We start from the raw sequence: 21,768 nt of genomic DNA, 5'->3' as shown, positions 1-21,768 counted from the left end.
GAGGAAAATGAGGAAGACAAAGAACGGATTAATGACCATATTACTAGAGGGCATGAGGAGTTAAGTGAAGTTGAAGGGTGTGGTGATTCTCCCTCTCACAAGACAGCTTCAACTACGCCTACAGAACAGGTCATTGACACGCCCCCATCAACTCCACCTTCCTGGAGGGAGCGAGGGAGGAGGAATGGGAGGGGCAGTGACACCACCAGCACCTTCCCCCCAGCAATCACCCTCTCCTATGACTAGATGGCAAAAGACACTGCTTAAAGCTACAGAAGAAGGGCAGGATATAGCTGATTTGAAAATAGGAATGTATCCTGTGATTCAACAGTTTAACTCTTCAAGTCAAGAAAGTAGAAGATTTGCTCCTTTTGATATAGAAACCCTCAAAGACCTGAAAAAGACCTGCACTCTTTATGGAGCTACATTAGCTTATGTTAAGATGTTATTACAGAAATTGTCTTACGAAGTCTTAACCCCTAGGGACTGGAAATCTATAGCAAGGACACGCTTAGAACCTGGACAAAACTTGTGGCTTTCGGAATATAGTAAGCTCTGTACTTACTGTACTTATTGACAAAATAGTCAAAGTGAAGTTAATCCTCCAGTTGCCTGTGACCAACTAACAGGGGTAGGTTCTTATGCAAACATTTCAGTACAGATTAATTACCCCTTAGCAGCATAAGAGCAAATTGCTACCGCTGCTATCAAAGCATGGACTTTTCTTCCCAATAAAAACGACAAGGGTGAGGCCTACACAAAAATAGCACAAGGGCCAAATGAACCCTTTGCTGACTTTGTGGGACGTTTGCAGACAGCTATCACAAGAACTAATGGTGAAAATGCAGTTAACAGACATTTTGATAAGGCAACTTGCTAAAGAAAATGCTAATGAGGTCTGCAGAAGAATTATACTAGGACTGCGCAAGGATCCTCCTTTAGAGAAGCGCATAAGATGCTGTGCCACAGTGGGCAAAAATGCCTTTTACAGCCAGGCTATGATGCACACTTCCCAAGATCCCAATATGGGAAGACAGGGTCCCTTTTGACAAGGGACTTCTAGAGAGACTCATCAATGCTTTCAGTGTGGTAAAGTAGGACATCTGAAAGCTCAATGTTGGCACAGAGACAGAGTGAGAAAACAGGATGGGAGAACAAGACCCAATATCCCATGTTCAAAATACAACAGAGGCTTCCATTGGGCCTCAGAATGTAGACTGATTCAAGGAAACGGGATGAGGGGCCCAACCCCAGGGCCCCAGGCAAAAAACACTTGGGGCATGATGGTAGTCAATGGTGCACCCAGAGAGTGCCTAGAAATCCAGTACCCAGACATGACCAATCAGCCAGGAAGCCATCTGATGGAAGAAAGGGATTACACAATCAATCAGCCAGTAAGCAACCTGATGGGAGAAAGGGATTACACTTGGTGAGAATAGAGTTGTATGCAGCTGGGACAACTGAGATACCCCCTGGAGAGGTGAAATCTGTTCCTTTCCACCTATGGATGCCTTGCCTCTAGGCACAGTAAGTTTGACCATTCCACCTCCTGAGAGTATGTACAAAACAGTGTCCCTCTATACACTGATGTGGGAAATTGGGGAACGTGTAGATAACATCCCAGTCACTAATACAGGTAGACAATGTGTGACAACCAGAAGAAGTAGTAGCAACAGGTTTACTGATACAGACTCCTAATAAGCAATTTGGTGATAGTCACCCATATTCGGTTCCAAGCAACAAAATCCAGGAATATACTAGACAGCAGCTGTAACAGCTGTCCAACCTACGCTCACGATCTATATAAATTGGAAGGATTGGTGGACACTGGGGCAAATCATACAGTCATTAGAGGTGCCAACTGGCCTAGTCACTGGCCAAAATTTAAGGCAGACACCTACATGTCTGGTGTAGGAGGATCAATAGCAGCTGAAGTTAGTGCTACCCCTTTAAGATGAACTTTTGAAGGAGAAACAGAATTTTTTACAGCAATTAGGGTTAAAAATGAGTACTTTGGTTTTTTAGGCAGGACTGCTGCTGAAGGCCTGCCAACACTTTCACCTGTTCCTATGCAATGGAAAACTGATACACCAGTGTGGATAAAACAGTGGCCCTTAGGCAGCAATAAAATTCAGGCCTTATTAGATATAGTACAGAAGCAAGTTGACCAAGGACACTTACAACCTTCTCTAAGTCCTCAGAATTCCCCAGTATTTGTTGTAAGAAAGAAATCTGGAAAATGGAGGATGTTGACTGATTTAAGAAAGGTAAATGAACAGATGGAAACCATGGGAACTCTTCAGCCTGGACTTCCATCTCCTATTCAGTTGCCTAGAGAATGGCCTCTTTGGGTTATAGACATTAAGGATTGTTTCTATTCTATCTCTTTGGATAAGGAGGATATGAAAAGATTTGCTTTTTCAGTGCCCAGCATTAACTTAGCTGAGCCTTATAAAAGATATGAATGGACAGTTTTGCCACAGGGAATGAAAAATAGCCCTACTATGTGTCAAATGTATGTCGCTGCTGCTCTTACTCTAGTAAGAAAAGCATTCCCCAAAGTTACGTTATTACATTACATGGATGATACATTGGGATGTGCACCTGAGGAACAAATGTTAGAAGCATGTCTACAAAAGACCATGGAAACACTGAGGAACTACAAATTGCACATAGCTCCAGAAAAAATTCAAAGACATGCTCCTTTTCAACATTTAGCATATGAAGTATACTCTAAGGTTCTTACAGTACAAAAACTGTCCTTAAGAACAGAGAAGCTAAACACACTAAATGACTTTCAGAAATTGATAGGAGATATCCAATGGATGCATCCAATGTTAGGCTTGATTACCTATCAATTACAACCATTATATGACATTTTAAGGGGAGACACTGCTTTAAACTCACCATGTCAGCTTACAAAAGAAGCTCAAGAAACTCTGAGAGAAGTTGAACTGGCTTTATCCAATGTGGTTGAAAGAGTCACTCAAAAACCCTTGGAAATTTCAGTTTTTGCTACACAAGAGGCATCCACAGCAGTCCTTTATCAAGGAGACAGTGTGATAGAGTGGGTGAACCTCTTGGCACAATCAGAACAAAGCCTTACTCCTTACCCAGTGCTTGTGGGTAGAATTTTATTAAAGCCATTAAGCTAGCAGTACAATTATCTGGGATAAGACCTGACAAGATATACACCTTTTATACTAATGCACAAATTAATGTATGCTTTGAAACCATCCCAGAGTCACATATTTTATTGGCCACAGCTCCAAATTTTACACACAGGTCTCCAATAAAGATAACCAGACTATTACATAATTGGCGATGGATTCTTGAAGAAAAAGTTTCTAAAGTTCCTCTTAAAGGACCAACTATCTTTACAGATGCATCCAAACATAATATTTATCTGTATACTCTCATGACTTAACTATAAAGAGAGTAGTCAGAACTTCTTTTCAGTCCACTCAGCAGAATGAATTGTATGTGATCATTCCAGTTCTTACTTATTATCCAGGAAATATAAATATAATATCTGATTTGGTCTATTCAGACTTACTATTCAGTAAGTGTGGTACAAAGAACTGCCACAGCCCAAATAAAATTTGTAGCCTCTAATATATATCAGCTCTTTAAGGAACTTCAAGAGCAAGTGAGAAAGTATCTAGGTAAGATTTATATTTTGCATGTCCATTCTCATAGTGGACTTCCAGGTCCTATTTTCGATGATAATTCAAAGGCAGATAGACTTTTAACTATGTTAGCCAGTACTCCTTTGTTTCAAGAAGCCCAGGAATCCCATTCTAAATATCATCAGGCTGCTAGAACTTTACGTTTACAATTTGGAATAACAAGAGAGGAAGCTAGGAGATTAGTAAAAGCCTGTACAGCTTGTCTTCCTTTCCACACTCCTATACTGCCTCCAGGGAAGAACCCTCGTGGTTTGAGACCCAATGAAATTTGTCAAATGGATGTGACCCATTATAAATCTTTTGGTTGTCTGTCTTTTATCCATGGTGTGGTAAATACCTTTTTAGGGTTCACTTTTGCATACCAGCAGCAAAACAGACAGCCCGAGTGGTCACTGAATTCCTTATCCAAGCATTTGCCATTATGGCTGTGCCACAAGCAATAAAAACAGATAATGAACCTGCATATACTTCTAAACATTTTGCACACTTTTGTGCACAGTATAAGATTTTACACACCACTGGTATACCCTTTAATCCTCAAGGACAGGCAATAGTAGAGAGGAGAAACAGAGACATTGAAGCCCCTCCAAAAACAAAAGAAAGGAGGAGCCACAGGTAACCCTAGAGAACTTCTAAATCTAGCCCTTTATACTATTAATTTCTTGATTTTTGACAAAGATGCACTGGCTCCAGCAGACAGGTTTTATAACCCCACTGGAAGGGCAGTGTCCAGTGTGAGCAGCTTCACTATCTTTAGATAATCGCCAGGTGATGTGGAGAGACCCAGAGAGTGGTGAATGGAAGGGACCAGATAGGTTAACTGCTTGGGGGAGAGAGTTTGCTTGTATCTCTACACATACAGAAGAAATCAGATGGGTGCCAATGAGCCGTATTCGTCTTGTCCATCGGAGAGAGACGGAGAAGACCCTTGAAACAAAGGAGAAGACCCAAGAAATACCGGGTGTTTCTGTCGCTGACTGTGCCCACCACTGAAAGAGCATGGCAGTTATGGCATTTGATTCATGGACATCAAAAATTGTTGGACTTCAAAACTCTCAGGAATTATTGGAATCTCTGAGACATGAAAAGATTGTTGTAGAATATGAAAACCCTCAGGAATCACTGGATTCTCTGACACATGATAAGACTGTTGTAAGACTTGAAAACCCTCAGGAATCATTAGATTTTCTGAAAAATGATAAGACTATTGCAGGACTTCAAAATCTGCAGGAATCATCGGATTCCCTAACACATAAAAAGACTGTTGCAGGACTTCAAAAACTTGCAGGGATCATGGGATTCCCTGACACGTGAAACAATGGACAATAGATTGGTTTTAGACTATCTCTTGGCTGCTGAAGAAGGCATATATGTGACTGTTGTTTACATACCCTCCTTCTAGGACTTCTGGAAATGATTCATATTGTTTGTTATAACACTACTTGCATGTACAACTCATGTTTGTTACACCACATTGAGCCTGCACTGGCCGTAGGGAGAGTCATCACTAATAGCCTGTACGTTATTGCTATATGCTTGTGTAATACCTCCCATGCTGATGGGTTTGTGCATATCTGTTTCTAATAAGACCCTTCAGCCCAGAAACCCACTAGCAATCTCCATTTTCCTTTGGGCTTTTCACCTCTCTTCCTGAGATGACGGGGGCAGGGGGGGAGGGGGAGGGAAAGGGGAGAGGGCGTGATCACCTCCTTTTTGGTGTTTTCGCCTCCTTTCCTGAGAAGACAGGGAGGGTGTGATCACCTCCTTTTGGGGATTCTCACCTCCCTGAGAAGTCAGGGATGGCGTGACCACTTGTGTTCTAAAACAAAAGAAAGCAGGAGATGTAGAGGGCTGAAACTCTGAGTTGATGCATTAAGGACGGACAACCGAGTACTTAAGGCTAACTACCAAATAGACAATACTCTATTAGCATATGCTTGGAAAATGGTCCTTCCCACTATTCTGTGCTGGTTCAGTCTTTTGGTATATACAGAGAATTGTGGGAAGGATTAGGGGGTGGAGTAAGATAAGCCAGAGTCACTTTGGTAGTAGAAGGAAAGTCCTGTGTCCATCCTGTTCACTTCTACTCTAAAGACCAAGAATAAAGACCAAGGACTTTTGCTTGCTTATCCTGACTTTGGCTGATTTTAAGGTGTCCAGGGTGCTAACTTGGTCTTCACAGAGAGAGCCATCTGCATCCAGAGAGAGCACTAAGGAGACTGAATGTGGATCACAACATAGTTTTTTCACCTTTTTTATTTTTTGCTTGGTTTTTTCTTTTTAAAATTTTTTTCCTTTCTGATCTGATCTTTCTTGTGTAGCATGATAAATGTGGAAATAAGTATAAAACTGCACGTGTTTAATCTGTATTGGATTACTTGCTATCTAGGGGAGAGGGTGGAGAGAAGGGAGGGAGAAAAACTTGGAATCCAAGATTTTACAGTGAATGTTGAAAACTAACTTTGTATTTGGGAAACTAAAAGCTATTATTTAAAAAGAAAAGAAAAGAAAAGTGGTATCCTCGTCTTCATGACAAATAGAATAGACATCAGACTACATGAAATAGTTGTACATGGTCTTTTCAAGCAAAAATAGTCCACATGAAGGTTTCTTAGCCTTTTTTAGCCTGTGGATCTCTTCTTAAAAGGTTTTTATTACAAACAGTGACCAGAATAATTTTAAAAAACAACTCCAGAGATGCCAGATGAAACATGACATAATTAAGCATTACTGTCAAAGCACGCGGCACTGTGTTAGCACCAAACTAGCAAGGATGGCTCCCAGAGACAGTCTCCTCGAGCCTCAGGCTTCTCTCCACATCAAGGCATCCTTCATTCTACCTTCCAAATGATCCTGCAGAAGTTTAAGTCTCCCCATAAGGCTCCACATCAGCTCTAGGATCAAAATCCAAGTCCTCCATGAACACTGAGAGCCCTTTCTAATCCACCACTTCCCTGATCCTCTTCCCCCCTTAAAAAAAAAAAAAAACCCTTTCTTCAGTCACCTCCCTCCCCCATATTCTCTCTGGTACAGTGACCCTGGTTTCCCGCTTGCTTCCCACCCCTGACATATTCCCTGTCTGGCCCTCAGGTCCCAGATTTGCCATGTCTCACTCTTCCTCACCCATCTCAGCCTCTCTTCTTAGCTTCCCTCAAGGCCAGCTTAAATCCTACTACTACAGAAAGTCTTTCCTAATGGTCCTTAATGTTCTTCACTCTACTGATTATCTTTAATTTAACGTGTGTAAGTATATGTAGGGTTGGAGATATTTTTGGTGCAGTATCGCCACACATCCTCTACACTGGACTACGAGAGCTCTTCCAGGGCAGGGACTGTCTTTTGCCCTTTTTTGTATCCCCCTGTATTTATCATAATGCCTACAGTATACAATAGGCACTTGATAAAAGCTTTATTGAATACTGTTTGGTCATACTGCATACATACTGCTTTCCATAATGGCTGGAATACCCCCAGCATTCTCATTTTTGTTGTCGCTAGCTTTAAGTAAGAGGCAAACTTTTGAGGCACTTAAAGGAGAGGAAGATGCAAAAAGACAAGAAATAAAACTGATGTTTCAAATTAAGGCATCACAACAGAGAATGTATCAAAGAGAAAATTAGGAAAAGGAAGGCAAGACAATTCCCAGGAGACAGAATAGGGAGAATAAGAGAGTCAATTATCTAGGCTGAAGACTAAGTTTGAGGGCGGAGAGCTCGGTGTTAATTAAAGGGGATCTACTATTATAAAGGAGAGTGTCTCCACTGTGGTTCTTACCATGACATGTCCGAAGCAGGCCATGGAAACGATGACTACCAACAGAGTTCGAGATGAAAGTCCAGGGCAAAAGGAACAGTGTCTGGCACCCCTTGATCCCTTCAGCTCGGGCTGCTTTGCTCCAGGACAGCTACAGGAAAGAAGCAGCTTTTTCTCAGGCAGGTTCTAGTTCTTCTTAGCCACCAGGGGGTGCTGCAAAGCTGTTCGGCAGGAGCCCCCTCCCCAGTCTCAAGCCTTTTTCAGTTTTACCAGAAATAGCTTCTAAACCCTTGAATTCCCGACCCATCACTTAGGCTGTCATCCCACTAGGCCTGCCGATGGAGAGCATCCAAAGAACAAAGAACAAACTGAGGAAACCTGGGGTGAAGGAGTGGTCTCAGAGAAAAGCGGCCTTCCCTCAGAGACCCCCTCCTCCCACAAGTCCCACTTCTCCCCAAAGTTTCCATTACAGCTGATCTTCGAGACAAAGAGCCTGCTTGGCGGGAAGAGATACGAAGGCAAGATCTGCTGGAGCGCCTGGCGTGAGCCATGAGGACCCTGCACCCACTCGTGCAGACCAGCTCCACCTGGGATACCCCCAAAAGTGACTCCGAGCATGGCCATGGCCACCAAGAGGAGGACAGCAGGCCTTCTCTGCCTGCAGATGAGATCCACACACGGCAGGAAAGCAGGAGGACATCCCGGCAGGGCACAAAAGCTGCCTTCACCTTGTAATCCTCCCTGGTTCGGACCATATGCTGACCCAGAGCAGAGAAACTGGGAAATTGCCTGTCTGGGGACAAACGTCACTGGGAGGTCTGTTCCTCCTTCTCTCTTCTGCTGGGCCAGTCCAATGACACTTTTGTGCCATCATTTTATGCATAACACCAGAAGAAAGCATTAGAACTATGTGCATCTCATGGTGGACCATGAAACATGGCCAAACACAAGACATACACCCGAGTGCTACAAAGAAGTACCAAAAAAAAGTAAAATCCACCAAAGAAAGATAAAAGAGGACAAAACAGGTGTAAAAATATTGGCAGGAGCTCTTTTTGTGGGAGCAAAGAACTGGAAACTAACTGCCCCGACTGGGGAATGGCTGAACAAGAGAGGGTAGCTGAGCCTGATGGTGTACTCTTGGGATGTAAGAGGAGAGGGAGCCGCACAGACTGAAAATTCTATTATCAAACAGCGGCCATGAAGACCATTTGGGACTGACTAAGAAACACAACAGCGGATGAGTAGAGCAGATTAGGTACAAAAGACACAATAGTCAATGACTGTAATAATCTAGTGATCAACCCGAAGACCCCCCACTTCTGGGAGAAGAATCCAGAATTTGACAAAAATTGTGGGAAAACTGGAAAATCATGTGGCAGAAACTAGGCAAAGACCATCATCTCACACTCTTTTTCAAGATAAGGTCAAAATGGGTTCTTGATATAGACACCAAGGGTGATCCTATAAACAATTTAGGAGAGCAGAAAATGGTTTACTGTTAGCACTTTTGGAGAAGAGAGAAAATTTATGACCAAACAAGAGTCAGAGAACATTAGGAAATGGATAATAATTCGATTACATTAAATTTTAAAGTTTACGCACAAATACTAATGTAGCCAAGATTAGAAGGAAAGCAGAAAACTGGGAAACAATTTTTATAGTGAGTGTTTCTGATAAAGGCCTCATTTCTAAAATATATAGAGAACAGAGTCAAATTTATAAGAATACAAGTCATTTCCCAATTGATAAACAGTCAAAGGATGTGAACAGACCATTTTCAGATGAAGAAATTAAAGTCATCTATAGTCATATGAAAAAAATATTCTAAATCACAACTGATTAGAGGAATGCAAATTAAAACTACTCTGAAGTTCTGCCTCTTGCCTCTCAGATAGGCTAAGATGACAGGAACAGATGATGATAAATGTTGGAGGGAATGTGGGAACACTAGGTTTTTGATCCCTTGATCCAGTAGGGCTTGAAAAAGTAGCGGCTTTTTTTGTGTTAGCAAGGAACTGGAAACTGAGTGGATGCCCATTGGTTGGGGAATGGCCGAACAAGTGATGGTAGATAAATGTAATGGAATACTCTTGTTCTATAAGAAACGATCAGCAGGCTGAGTTCAGAAAAGCCTGGGAAGACTTATATGAACTGACCCTCAGTGAAGTGAGGAGAATCAGGAAAACATAGTACACAGTAACAGAACACTCTATAATAATCAACTATGACAGACTTAGTTTTTCACAATAATACAGTAATTCAAGACAATTCCATTAGACTTGGGGTAGAAAATGCCATCCACATCCGAAGAAAGAACTATGGAGACTGAATGTAGATATACTATTTTCATTTTTTTTGTTGTTGGTTTTTTTTTATTGTCATTTTTCCCTTTTGTTCTGATTTTTCTTTTCCAATCTGACTAATAGGGAAATATGTTTTTAAAAAAAAAAGATTGTATATGTTTAACCTATATTAGACGGCTTGCTATCTTGGAAAGGGGGAAGGTTAAGTAAGGAGGGAGAAAAAAATTTTGGAAATCAAAATCTTACAAAAATGAACATTGAAAATTATCTTTACATGTAATTGGAAAAATAGAATGCTCTTTTCTTTTCTTTTTTTTGCTGAGGCATTTGGGGTTAAGTGACTTGCCTGGGGTCACACAGCTAGAAGTGTTAAGTGTCTGAGGGCAGATTTGAACTTAGGTCCTCCTGACTTCAGGGCTGGTGCTTTTTCCAATGTGCCACTTAGCTGCCCCCTAAAATGCTATTTTTTAAAACAGAAAAGATGAAGGTTTTTTCAGAAAAACCTGGGAAGACTTCATTGAAGGGAAGGAACAGAACCAGGAGAACAATTTATACGAGAACAACAAAATTGTAAATACACACAACTTCGAAATACTTCAGAACGTTGATCATAGCAATGTCTACCCACAATTCCACAGTACTCACTGTCAAACACACTCACCATTTCTTGACTAGACACTAGACTCAGAGTGCAGAGGCAGACATGCTTTTTGAATATGAGACAGGCTTGTTACAATTTTGTTTTCTTTCTTTTTTTTTTTTTTTACAAGGAAAAAGGGTTAGATTTCAGTGTGGATGGGAAAGAGGGAATAGAAGAGAAAGCTAGATTTTCACTCATTAGAAAAATTAAAAGTTAAAACTGTGCATTTATGGCAAGTTTGTTCCACTCTCCAGCTCTCTCTCTGACTCTCTGTTTGTTTCTGTCTCTCTCTGTTTCTCTCTGTCTCTGTCTCTCTCTCTCTCTCTCACACACACACACACACACACACACACACACGGCTGCAGACAAGGGTACACAATTAGTCTGGCTCTTCCTATATGTGGACACATGGGCCAACCAGAGAGTAACATAAAGGACAAGTCGCAGTATGATATTTCAGGAGCCAGGACATTAAGGAAGGACTAGGAAGACAGAGCAGAGAGCCATCATCACCACTATCAAAAACTAGGAAGGCAAAATGAGGAAGGCCCGGCTATCAGGTCCCCTAAGAACACTCCCACGATGTCGCACAGATTCCCAAAGCTCTGGCGGGAACCAGGACACTCCAACCGAAAAGGCTCTGGGAATCCCCCTAACTGGGGGGATTTTGAAAGAAAAAAGCCACGGGAAATCCATCATTTATATCAATGAACTCTCATAACTGAGCTCCTGTAGTATGATCTTCATGAATGTTTGGTGAATGAATAAAGGTCGTTTCCTTCTCCAGAGAGCGGTTTAAACTTCCTCACCCAGAGAAAGAGAAAGTCATTAAGAAAAAGCAAACTTCCCTAATCATTCACTTTCAATTTTCCCTTCTCAGGAGATAAGGAAGACAAAAAGCATAGCAGACATCCTTTTTCCATCATCCTCCTCCACCCATTATCTAGAGCAAACTCCCACCCAAGAACTTGGGGTGGAAATAACCTGGAAGCCTTTCAAGCTTTCCCATCAAGGCACCCTGGGAAAGCTTCCTGACCACACCCTAGCCCAGCGACCCTTCTGAAAGCGCTCCTTGGGATGCACAATGGGAGCTGTCAAAAGGGCAGATAACGGAGAAGCTGCACCTCCCCACTCCCGAGCCGCCCCCTGCCCGGCCCAACACGCTTCCTTTCTCTCTGCCAAGCCCACGGCTCCAGGGACCTCAGGAGACACCTCAGGAGCTGGTCAGCTCCAGCTCTGTGGGAGAGAAAGAGACGGCCCTGAGGCAGCCCTCCAGAGGGGAGGGGGACCAGCACCACAGGACCTGCAGAAGCAAGGCACAGAGGGAGGGGCTGGCCCCGGGGTCCAGAACCCTACAAAGGCGAGAGGGCACAAGGCTGCCTCGCCATCTTGCTCAGCTCTGGGGATGCCCCAATGGTGCCCACAGCCGGCCTGGCAGAGCTCAGCCGAAGCTCATGGAGGCAGCCCAGGCCAGAAAGCCAACGTTTTGCCCATGCGGACGCCATTCTCCTGCAATCCCGGGGCCAACCTGTCGTGCGGTTAGCTGACACGGGTTCAAGTAGGGCTCTAGTTCCATACAGCCACCCAGGCGGGGCAGGGACACTGAGTTGAGATTATCTTATATCGGAGTTTTCGGAATTTTGGAGGCCCCCATCCATTCTAACATTGTATGAATCTGTGGAAAAGAATGTCCCCTTCCTATCCATGATGGACTTTGTTCCTAAATCATTAAATCGGCCCAAACTTTGAAGATTCATTTTAAATCAAGAACAAGAAGCCCCAAGATACTCCCAGTATCTACAGGCTTTAATTCCAGGCAAAGTAACATCCCCCGAGAATGCCCCCGACTTTCACCGTGTCTCGAACCCCTCAGTACCACCGGGGACTTGGTCTGAGTGCATGGCAAAGCAGCTCATTTTTAATACACGTCTGGAAATGGGACGCACGAGCTGACTGACTGTCAAGGCCAAAATGAGTTCCCCTTCTCTGCAAAGGAAAATCATCTGTATCCTTGAGGGCCAGAGGAAACACCCCGACAGGCACATTCAGGGAACTAACAGGAACAAGAGCCTCCCCACCTGCCCTCGTAGACGAGGGCTCGGACTGATCCTCTAGCTGTCCGATGCATAAATAAAGCCCCCCTCCCCAAGTGAGGGGCCCCGGGGGCTTCGCTGCCCACCCACGACCACCTACCCCACTGCAAAGTGGCTGTGCTCCTCCCAGGCCACGATCCTGCAGACAAAGAGGGTTCGAGCATAGTCGTTAGACCGCGTCACAAAGTCCACGGGGCAATCGGCGAGGGGCACATACACCCTCGGGACTCGGTGGTCAGAAGGTGAAAACAAGGCACATTTCCTGAACAGCTCACTGTTCTTGTCGGCCAGGAGCTTGATGAACCCAGTGGCTGCCCGGGAATGCTTCTTCTCCAAGATATAAACCACCTGAAATGAGAAAAGGCTGGGGTCAGATTTGTACCAGGAGCACTCGGGGGAGGCAGAAGGGAGTTTCTAGGACCAGTCTCTGAGTCAAGCTAGTTCTCTTATCCAAAGAGAGCTAATGATCCCACGGACTGGTATTCACTAACGCTACGTGCCAGAGAATCCCCCTTTAAGCACGCCCACAAAATCCACATCCCATGGAAGTGTTTCCTAAGCTTTGTGAAGCAGGAGCCCAACACATTCCGACGGGAGAGCCCAGTTACAGTCCCCATCAACGCCCTCCCCTCCGATTTCCAGCTTCTCAGTCACTGCCAGCAGGGACGTCTTCACCATTTTGACTTGTTTTCCTTAATAAGGGCATCTTTTTTTTTTTTTTAAACCACAGCATGTTTCCTATTGTATTAGATAGAGGAAAAAAACAAATTCCCCGAGGCCTGGAGGCAGCCGGGCAGAAAGCAATGGGTCAACAAGCACTGATCGAGGTACTGGGGAGACCCACGGGCAGAAGCAGGCGCTGCTCTCAAGGAGCCCACACTCAGATGGGAGCTGGCTGATGAGCACAGCATGGGGAGCACATCAAGACAATCATCCTGAAAGGACAAAGCGCTCCCTCGAAAACCATCTTCTCCTTCACTGACATCACAGGGAATGGTACAGACCAGGGGTCCTCAAACTATGCCAGTGGGCCAGATGTGGCAGCTGAGGACGTTTATCCCCCTCACCCAGGGCTATGAAGTTTCTTTATTTAAAGGTCCACAAGACAAAGTTTTTGTTTTTACTATAGTCCGGCCCTCCAACAGTCTGAGGGACAGTGAACTGGCCCCCCATTTAAAAAGTTTGAGGATCCCTGGTAGACAATGGGCAGCCACGGCCATCTGCCTGGCTGACCCCGAGAAGGGGGCTCCGGGACCACGAGCCTGCCGGTCCCTGGGGCGGGCACCCTGCACGCCAGCCCCCATTGGGCAGCGGCAGGACAGAGCAGCAGGGCCCATGGGAGCCGAACGGCTGGTTACCTTGGCAGAGCGTTGCAGCGAGTTGTCTGGGTCCTGGGCCTTGGGGGGGTTTCCCTGGCTTGCACTCTGTGCATCAGCATTCTCATTTCCTAGATGACCAGAACACATCAGTGAGTCAGGGGTTTCCAGCATCCACTCAAGCTACAGCCCAGGATATAATCCTTAAGGTTTCCCATAGTTACAGAGGCGGGAAAGGCTAAGAGCAGGATTTGATTCCAGGTCTTCCAAATAACGAGTCTAGCTCTTCATTTATTAGGAATATTTCCCACTCATAATAAAAATAGAGTTCCGCCCCCCCCCGGCATGCAGAAAGAGACCCACAGCCTCCCACAAGCCTGCTAATGCCTCTGTCCCGGGGAGTGGGTCGCTGTCGTGTCTGCAGCCTCCGGGCTCTCACCCAGACCTGGCTATAATACTGTGAAGCACTGTTCAGGTAGACAGTGTCCGCTCTGGGCTGCCCCAGAAGGAAAGGGGGGAAGAGAGAAAGTTCAGCTCCCTTCATCCCCGAGCCTCGCCAAGATTCCCGATGGCTGGTCCCAAGTGGATGAGATGAGACTCGGCAACTCGACTCCTTCAGGGCCACCTCGATGCCCCCCTGAGCACTCTAGTCCCACGAGTGCCACCTCAGGCTCCCAGGGCCTTGCCACCTATTCCTCCCCTCGGAGCCCTTAGATTCTCTGTCCCTTCTGTCCACGAGCAGCTGAACTTTATACGTGTGATGTCTCTCCCTGCTGGAACATAAGCTTCCTGAGGGCAGGGACGGGTTTCCCTTCTGCAGTCATATCCCCAAGCACTCAGGACAATGTTTGATAGACTCAGAGCCAAATAAATACCGTGTCTATCCGTCAGTCATGAAATACTTTCTTCACAACATCCTAGGGCAACGAGGGATTCAAAATTCATAATTCCCCTTTGACCTCAGGAAACAATGACTCAGCCAAGTGAGGGCCGGGGCCCTCATGGTCCCGACATGGAACCAACGGAGGGAGAATGGAGGAAACGAGAGGGTTTTAGAGTGGGGCGGCCCCTTGGCCGTCCCACCCAGACTCATCTCTTCACCTCACAGACGGGGACACTGAGGCCCGGAAGAAGCCGCTCCATAAGCCGAGGCTCCCTCTGGCCTGACCACTCCCTCTGACATCGGGCCTCCAGCCCAACGGCCTGGCCTCTGTCGCGTGACTCGTGTGCTAAGTGTCATACAGCATCTCGCAGGACAACAGAAGCCGAATTAAGCTAGATCACTCGTGTGTCAAAATGCCCTAGAAACTGGATGTTATTTAATACTGCTTCAGGCCCCAGTGGAGAAAAGAGATAGGTTAATTTATTGTGCACATCTGCTGAAATACAACAAAATCAAAATAAACTCTAACTTTTAAAAGGCCCAGCCATAATAAACAAAATGGTGGAAAATGGATTCTATTTATTAAATTTTAAAAAACCAACCCTGAAGTTCCTGGCTTTTCTTAGTTATATTATATAAAGAGTAAAGTACTTAAATTCCTTTAATGTTTAATTTCCTTTAAAAAAAAAACACTTATAAAATGCACATTCACCCAAGAAACTGAAACCACATCTCTCCAGTAAAGACACATGTAGGCGCTGTACCAGGAGTATTAAAAATCCTCATGAAAAAGTAGCAAGCTAAACATTTTTCAACATTCAATATTTTATATTTTTGTTTGTTATTCTGGCTCCCCCAGCCCCCAACCTCCAAACCCCAGCCTTAACCAAACAAACTGGAGTTTCCAGGTGCAAAAGCAAATACATATGGGCTAAGCCCCCAAACCAGACAACTGGGGGGAAGTGGGGGGTTGACTTGTACTCATTATCATTTTTAAATGGCATGGGCCAAAATAAATAAATAAATCCTTTTTGGGACTGGCCCCTTCTTAGTGAAGGCTCAGTTGGAAGCCAACTTTTACCATTCTGGGCGTACTCTGGAAACACTGACATGGTCTGAACTGAATGGGACTGAAGAATGATCAACTGTTTGTTTTTCCATCTATGTTGAAATCATCTACCTACCAGCGTGTCCACTTAAAGCAGAGTTCTCATTGTTCTGCAGAATTCAAGTTTTCCGAAGTCTCTGTCACCCCGGCCATAAGTTACAAAGCAAAACCGTCCCGCAGAGTTCACTTTTCATTTGAGACCACGGCCTAAATTTCCAAGTCCTTTGTTTCCCAGAAAGAATCAAGGAAGAGGATTTTCTGGGGTCCGAGATAACGGCCCACACAAGATGCCTGTCTCTTCTCCAAGACTCCCCCTCCGAACGGTGCCCTCGGAACATCGCAAGTGGGAGGAGAAATTAAGGAAGTGCCATATAAATGTTGGCTAGGGTTACTGTTATTATTACTCTTTCTCCTATATCATCCTGCCTCTCACCAGGGCTATAAAAGCATCTACCTTCTAGGGTCACTGGAAGGATTGAATGAGAGAATATTTGTAAAGGGCTTTGCACACTGCCTGGCACAGAGGAGACAGGACAGACAGGCTAGCTAGCAGCATCATTATCACAGAGAAAGTTGAACAGTATTCCTGGTGATTTTCCAGAACAAAGACCATCTGCTCTGGATAATTACTTCCCTTTTTTACCGTTCTTTCTACCTCTGTAATTTCCCCTGCAAACCACCCCAAAGCAGACCCTCATTATGCCATTCCTAACAAGTAGACATATACTGGAAGGATGTGCTTGCAAGTCTCCAGAGAGGAGAAAGAGACTCCCTTCTAAGCCAGCCCATTACACTTGTGGATAACCCCAATTATGAAAAAGTCTTTCCTTAATTTCAACTAAGGTGCTTCTAGGTGGTAGAGCAGAAAGACTGCCAGGAGTCAGGAAGATTCATCTTCTGGGGTTCTCAGACACTTACTGGCTGTATGACCCTGGGCAAGTCATTTAGTTCTGTTTGCCTCAGTTTTCTCATCTGTCAAATGAGCTAGAGAAGGAAACGGTAAACCACTCCAGTATCTTTGTCAAGAAAACCCTAAATGAGATCACGGAGTTAGACACGACCCAAAACACCTGAACCACAAAATTTCTATAAGTGTGGTGTGTGTGTGTGTGTGTGTGTGTGTGTGTAATGTATACATTCATGTTTGTATCTTAGAAGGAAGACTCCTGCATATTTTATACATTTTGTAATCATTTTAAAAGAAATTTCTCTTTCTATCTCTTCCTGCTGAGTGAGAATTAACAGAACTGGAAATGATTTATGTGGCTTTTGCATCCTGCAAGTTTGCTGAAATTAGTTTCAATTAATTTCTGGTTGGTTCTTTGGGGTTCTTTAAGGCTACCTTCCTATCATGTAAAAGGGGATCATTCTGACCTACGGTCATTTCCTTTTCTTATCCCAATGCTACAGCCAGACTTTCTAATTCTGTGTCAAACAGAAGTGGTGACAACCTGATTTCCTGGAAACAATCTATCTCTGTCACAAGAGTAGCTCTTGATTTTAGATACATTCCATTTATCATTTTATGGAAAGCTTCGGTTATTCCTGTATGTTTTCTGGGTGTTTTGATAGAAATGAGTATTGTATTTTGTCAAAAGCATTTTTCTGCATCTATTGATGAAATCAAATCATTTCTACTGCTTTTGTTTTTTAATATGGTCAATTAACCTTATTGTTTTCCCAATATTAAACCTACTCAGCACCTACCACAATCCAATCTAGTCGGCGACTATACTTTATGCTACTTTAGTCTTTTGTTAACATGTTACTTAATAAATTCTATCTATGTTCATTAGGGACAATGAAATATAGTTTTCTTTTTTTGTTTTGATACTTCCTGATTCCGTATCAAGATCTCTGTTGCATAAGAAGGAATGGATAGGATCTTTTGGTATTGTTGTAAACAATTTATGTAATGTTGCAGCTAATTGTTCTTTGGATGTCTGATAGAATTCACTTGTGAATCCATCTGCTCCTGCAGTTGTTTTTTTCAGAGTTAATTTGTAGCTTGTTCATTTTTTTCCTCTGAGAATTAGCCAGAATGAGAGTGCGGGAGCATCTCGCTTCCCAAAGGTCTGAAGGTCCAGGAGAATATAGTAGTAATCTGAAGCGTGAGGACTCGGGGCCTTTTTTTGTCAGTGACAAGAACAGCTAAGTGAGCACCAGCTGCAAGCCGGCCTTCCGAAAAGCAAAGGAAAAGGTCAGGGAAGGGAGAATGGAGTCTTCACAGGAGGAGAAAGGAAGCAAATAAACATGGAAGAAATCCTCCAAAGAGCAAACAAAGTAGAAAAGGGTTCTGCAGATGTGCAGAGGAGTCTGGCCAGTGGCAACAGGCTGTAGGTTCATGTCATGGGATGCAGAAAAAGGAAAGAATGAACATTTGGAACCATCTGATCATGAGAAGCAAGAGGATGACAATGGCTGTTATTTCCATGGCACTTGAAGCCTGGGAAGGCTTTTCCTATCATGATCCCACTGGATCCTCAAAAACAGCCCTAGGAAACTGAAGGAGCTGAAGTCAAGTACCTTGTCCAGGCTCTCACGGCCAGAGAAGGGTCTGGAGCTGGACTCAAAGTCAGGTCTTCCTGTCTCCAGGTCCACGATGTGCTCCAGCTTCGAGGCTGTGAATACCACTGACAAGGACACAGTTCTGTGAGCTCCAAGGACTGGTCTGATCGTGTCCACGTCTGATGCTTCAACCCACCAAGGCCCATGTGGGTCTGGTACTGACCCTGGCCATCCCAGAGTGAGAGCAACAGAAAGGAGAATCCTCTGGTCGGAGGGAAGGGGAGCTCAGAGGCCCTTCTCTGTCAGATGACGGCCTAGGACCCTCACTCCCTGCTCCCTGGCCAGGTGTCCCGTCTTCCCAGACATGGCCTTTCTCTCCACTCCTGCATTCAGATACAAGGCTGTGACTGCTCCCTTAGGTACTTCACGAAAAGCATCATTTTTGGTTAAATTAAAATGCTATTTAAAGCCATATGACCCACACAGAGTTAAAAGAAAAGTAATTATCTGCAATTTTAACACTGTTTTCCCTGCAGGTCAGTGGGTTGTCAGGAAGAAGCCATGGTCACCCCAAGGCTGGGAAAGAGCCCAAGCTTGCTCCTCGGGGCTCACGCCGCTCCTTCACGGAGCCTGAGAGGGAGGCCCCTGCCTTGGAGTTCCAGCTGCTTCTGTGGATCAGTACAAAATAGTTTGATCAACAATTGCCCATGATCAGATCCTTCCTTAGCATCCCTCTCATTTCCACTCCATACCTTCTCTGCTCTGGCTCTTCCTCCAATCTAGGAAATACTTGACTTATTTGACATTTGTTAAGTTTGATATTAAAAAACAAACAACGAAAGAAAAGAGTGAATACTGATTTGTGGTGAGCAGCAGCTGCTCTGCCCATGTCAGGCCTGCCACTGGAAGGTGTCTCTTAGAGCCCAACTCCTTAAAGTGTGGCTCACGACCCCATGGAAGGTCTTGTGGGGGTTGCAAAATTATGATTTATTATCAGTAAATGTTTGACTTGTATACCTATTTTATCTGCCCACGTACCCGGGCTCATGTAAAAAACGGGGCCAAAAAGGGGCCAAAAGTGGAAAAAGTACAAAAACTCCAGCCCCAGAGAACCTCAAGGAGAAACCCTGGGCTCGGAGAGCACATCAGCAGCTCTCATCCTCGCCGGCGGGCCGACCAGCCATCAAAAGCACCATGTTCATTTCTGAGCTCTAGACCCTAAATACATGCACGTCAGGACTGGGGGATAAGGGCTTGTCACTTGTTTTCCTTACACCGTACGCTAGGTTCTGAATGCAGGGACTGCTTTGGTTTGGTTTATTTTCAAAGAAAAGGCAATAGGATGAATTTCAAAAGAGCAAGTCAAGCGTTGGGACAGCTGGTTGTTGGGGGGAAAGTCTCCAATAGCTTAAACCCTGGAGGAAGTGAGAATAACTGACGAAGGCCACGGGGATCAGAGGATGAGATGCTGAGACTGCAGGAGGCGATGGCAGGCTGACGGAGCAGGCCGCGTCCTGCTGTTAGGCCCGTCGGCACAAGCTCGGAGTCTCCGAGGACAATCCTTTAAGGATGTAGAGAAATGAGTAACAAACCACCGGCAGGGCCGACCTGGCGACCCAAAGGGGACGTTAAACTGACCAACGAAAAGCAGGATTGCCTTCCAGGAGGTGAAGGGTGGGAAGGAGACCAGGAGGAGCTCACCGGAAGGCCCTCCTGGCTCCCAAAGGGCCCCGCCCAAATTTGCAGGAGGAAGCGTGGGGAGATGCCCTCAGTCCGAAGGCCCAGTTTGGAGTTCTGACTCCTTCCCAGGATGGAGGTAGACTGTCATTAGTATAAGTATCGGGGGGTGCTGGAGACCACAGTGGGCCACAAGTTATATCCGAGTAGAAAGAGCTCTGGATTTTGACTCAGAAAAGCCGCATTCACGCCCCAATTCTCTCACTTAAAAGTCATGTGGTTATTTACTCTCAGAGTGACCGAGAGGATGGCCCCTGTGAGCCTGAAAGTGCTCCGTAACACAAGGTAAGGCCGCGCCTCGTCTGCCAGGAGTGAACAAAACAAACTCCGGCTGGACGCCCGGCTGCCCAGCGGCGATTCCTGCAGTTTCAACACCGTGACCTTCTCAGCGATCCCCGCGGTCTCTACGCTCGTTCCCACCGCCCGGAGAAGGAAGGCGAGGGTCGTGTCGCCCGGGTGGCCATCCCCTCCAAAAGCGCATGAAAGCAGCCAGTGTGCGGCGGAGAAGTCACCTGCTGCTTGAACACAAAAGGAAGAACGGGGGGGATGCAGCCTCCTCCCAGCCGACTCATTTTTCATTTCTATCGCTGTGATTTGAAATGAACCGGACAGAAAAGTGATAATTACAAGAAGTAGGAGACATGAAAAACAGCACAATAGGAGGAAGAAACTGATGTTTACAGATTGTATCTCTTCAGGGACCCAATGGATCCCCCAGGAAGCCAAATGCTGCCCCCTTTCCAAAGGAGCCTGGATGGGAAATGGCTTCTCATTAATAAGGAAATGAGCTCTCAATGCAAATCGAGCAACTGCTGGATCTCTGCAGCCAGGTTGTGTAACGGAGATGAATCACGGCTTCTTATGCCCAAGCAGGGCCCGAGGGGGCTTGGGATTAGTCCGTCCCACGAGGCCTTAGTGGTGAGACAGCCTCAAGTGGTCGAACAGGTGGGGTCTCCCTATACCTATAAAAGGCAGTGGAAATAAGCCTCCAAGACCAGAACCAAGTCCGAGAAAAAGCATGAACTTCCATGAGGAGAATAAAGCTGGAAAAACCAAAAGTCCTGTCGTCTGGAGCCAGGACAAAGTTAGGTGACATCATCCCAGCTGGGCCCTCGCTGCATGAAGGCAATCAAGCCTTTTGCTCCTCCCTCACATCATTGTCTCACTCTTCTAGGGGCTCCTCCCCCCAACTTCTTGTGCCCCCTCCTCCTCCACCTTCTCAGCTGTGACAATCCTTCAGTCAGAGGCTCTCGGCCACTGTCTCCTCCATCACCCCTCTTGTCACATGTAGGGGTGGCCCTCCTCCTCGCCAAAGCAAGCCCCTCTCCGTGCCCAGATGAGCGTCCTCCTCTCCATCTCCGACAGGATGCCCGTTGACCCTCTCATTTGTCTTCCTTCCCTCCCTTCCTTCTGGCTGCTTCCCTACTGCCTACACCCCCCCCATGTCTCTGTCCTCAATGAGCCCTCACCTGATCTGCCCTCCACTGGGGGCTGGGGTCCTCCACCTTTCCTCCCTTTTGTTCCTTTTACAGCTGACGCTTACTTTCCTTCTAGTCCGGCTTCTGAGCTTCCCATTTAGCTGAAAGTGTTTACTCGAAGGCTACCAACGATTTATTAGCTGCCAAAATCTAAAGACCGTCGCTCCACCTCCATCTGATTTCTCTGCGTGACTCAGGGAGCCTTTAGTAAGTGCTTACAGGCCACGCCAGGCCCTTTCCTAACCCCAGGGACACAA

The 21,768-nt window shown here is 45.4% G+C and overlaps 1 protein-coding gene across 1 annotated transcript in view; it reads right to left on the bottom strand.

The window, feature by feature from the left end:
* DIS3L2 (DIS3 like 3'-5' exoribonuclease 2) overlaps window positions 1-21,768 on the bottom strand; it is a 289,396-nt gene that overhangs the window by 136,000 nt on the left and 131,628 nt on the right. The window contains exons 8-9 of the mRNA XM_051999603.1: window positions 13,840-13,928; window positions 12,582-12,829 (exon numbers count right to left, since the gene is read on the bottom strand). Coding sequence (XP_051855563.1) covers window positions 12,582-12,829; window positions 13,840-13,928 — 337 coding nt within the window. The remainder of the gene's footprint in view (window positions 1-12,581; window positions 12,830-13,839; window positions 13,929-21,768) is intronic.

The sequence above is a fragment of the Antechinus flavipes genome, chromosome 4, assembly GCF_016432865.1.
Source record: "Antechinus flavipes isolate AdamAnt ecotype Samford, QLD, Australia chromosome 4, AdamAnt_v2, whole genome shotgun sequence".
NCBI classification, from domain to species: Eukaryota; Metazoa; Chordata; class Mammalia; order Dasyuromorphia; family Dasyuridae; genus Antechinus; species Antechinus flavipes.
Note: the sequence above shows the minus strand (reverse complement) of the source record. Positions and strands in the feature narration are given on the sequence as shown.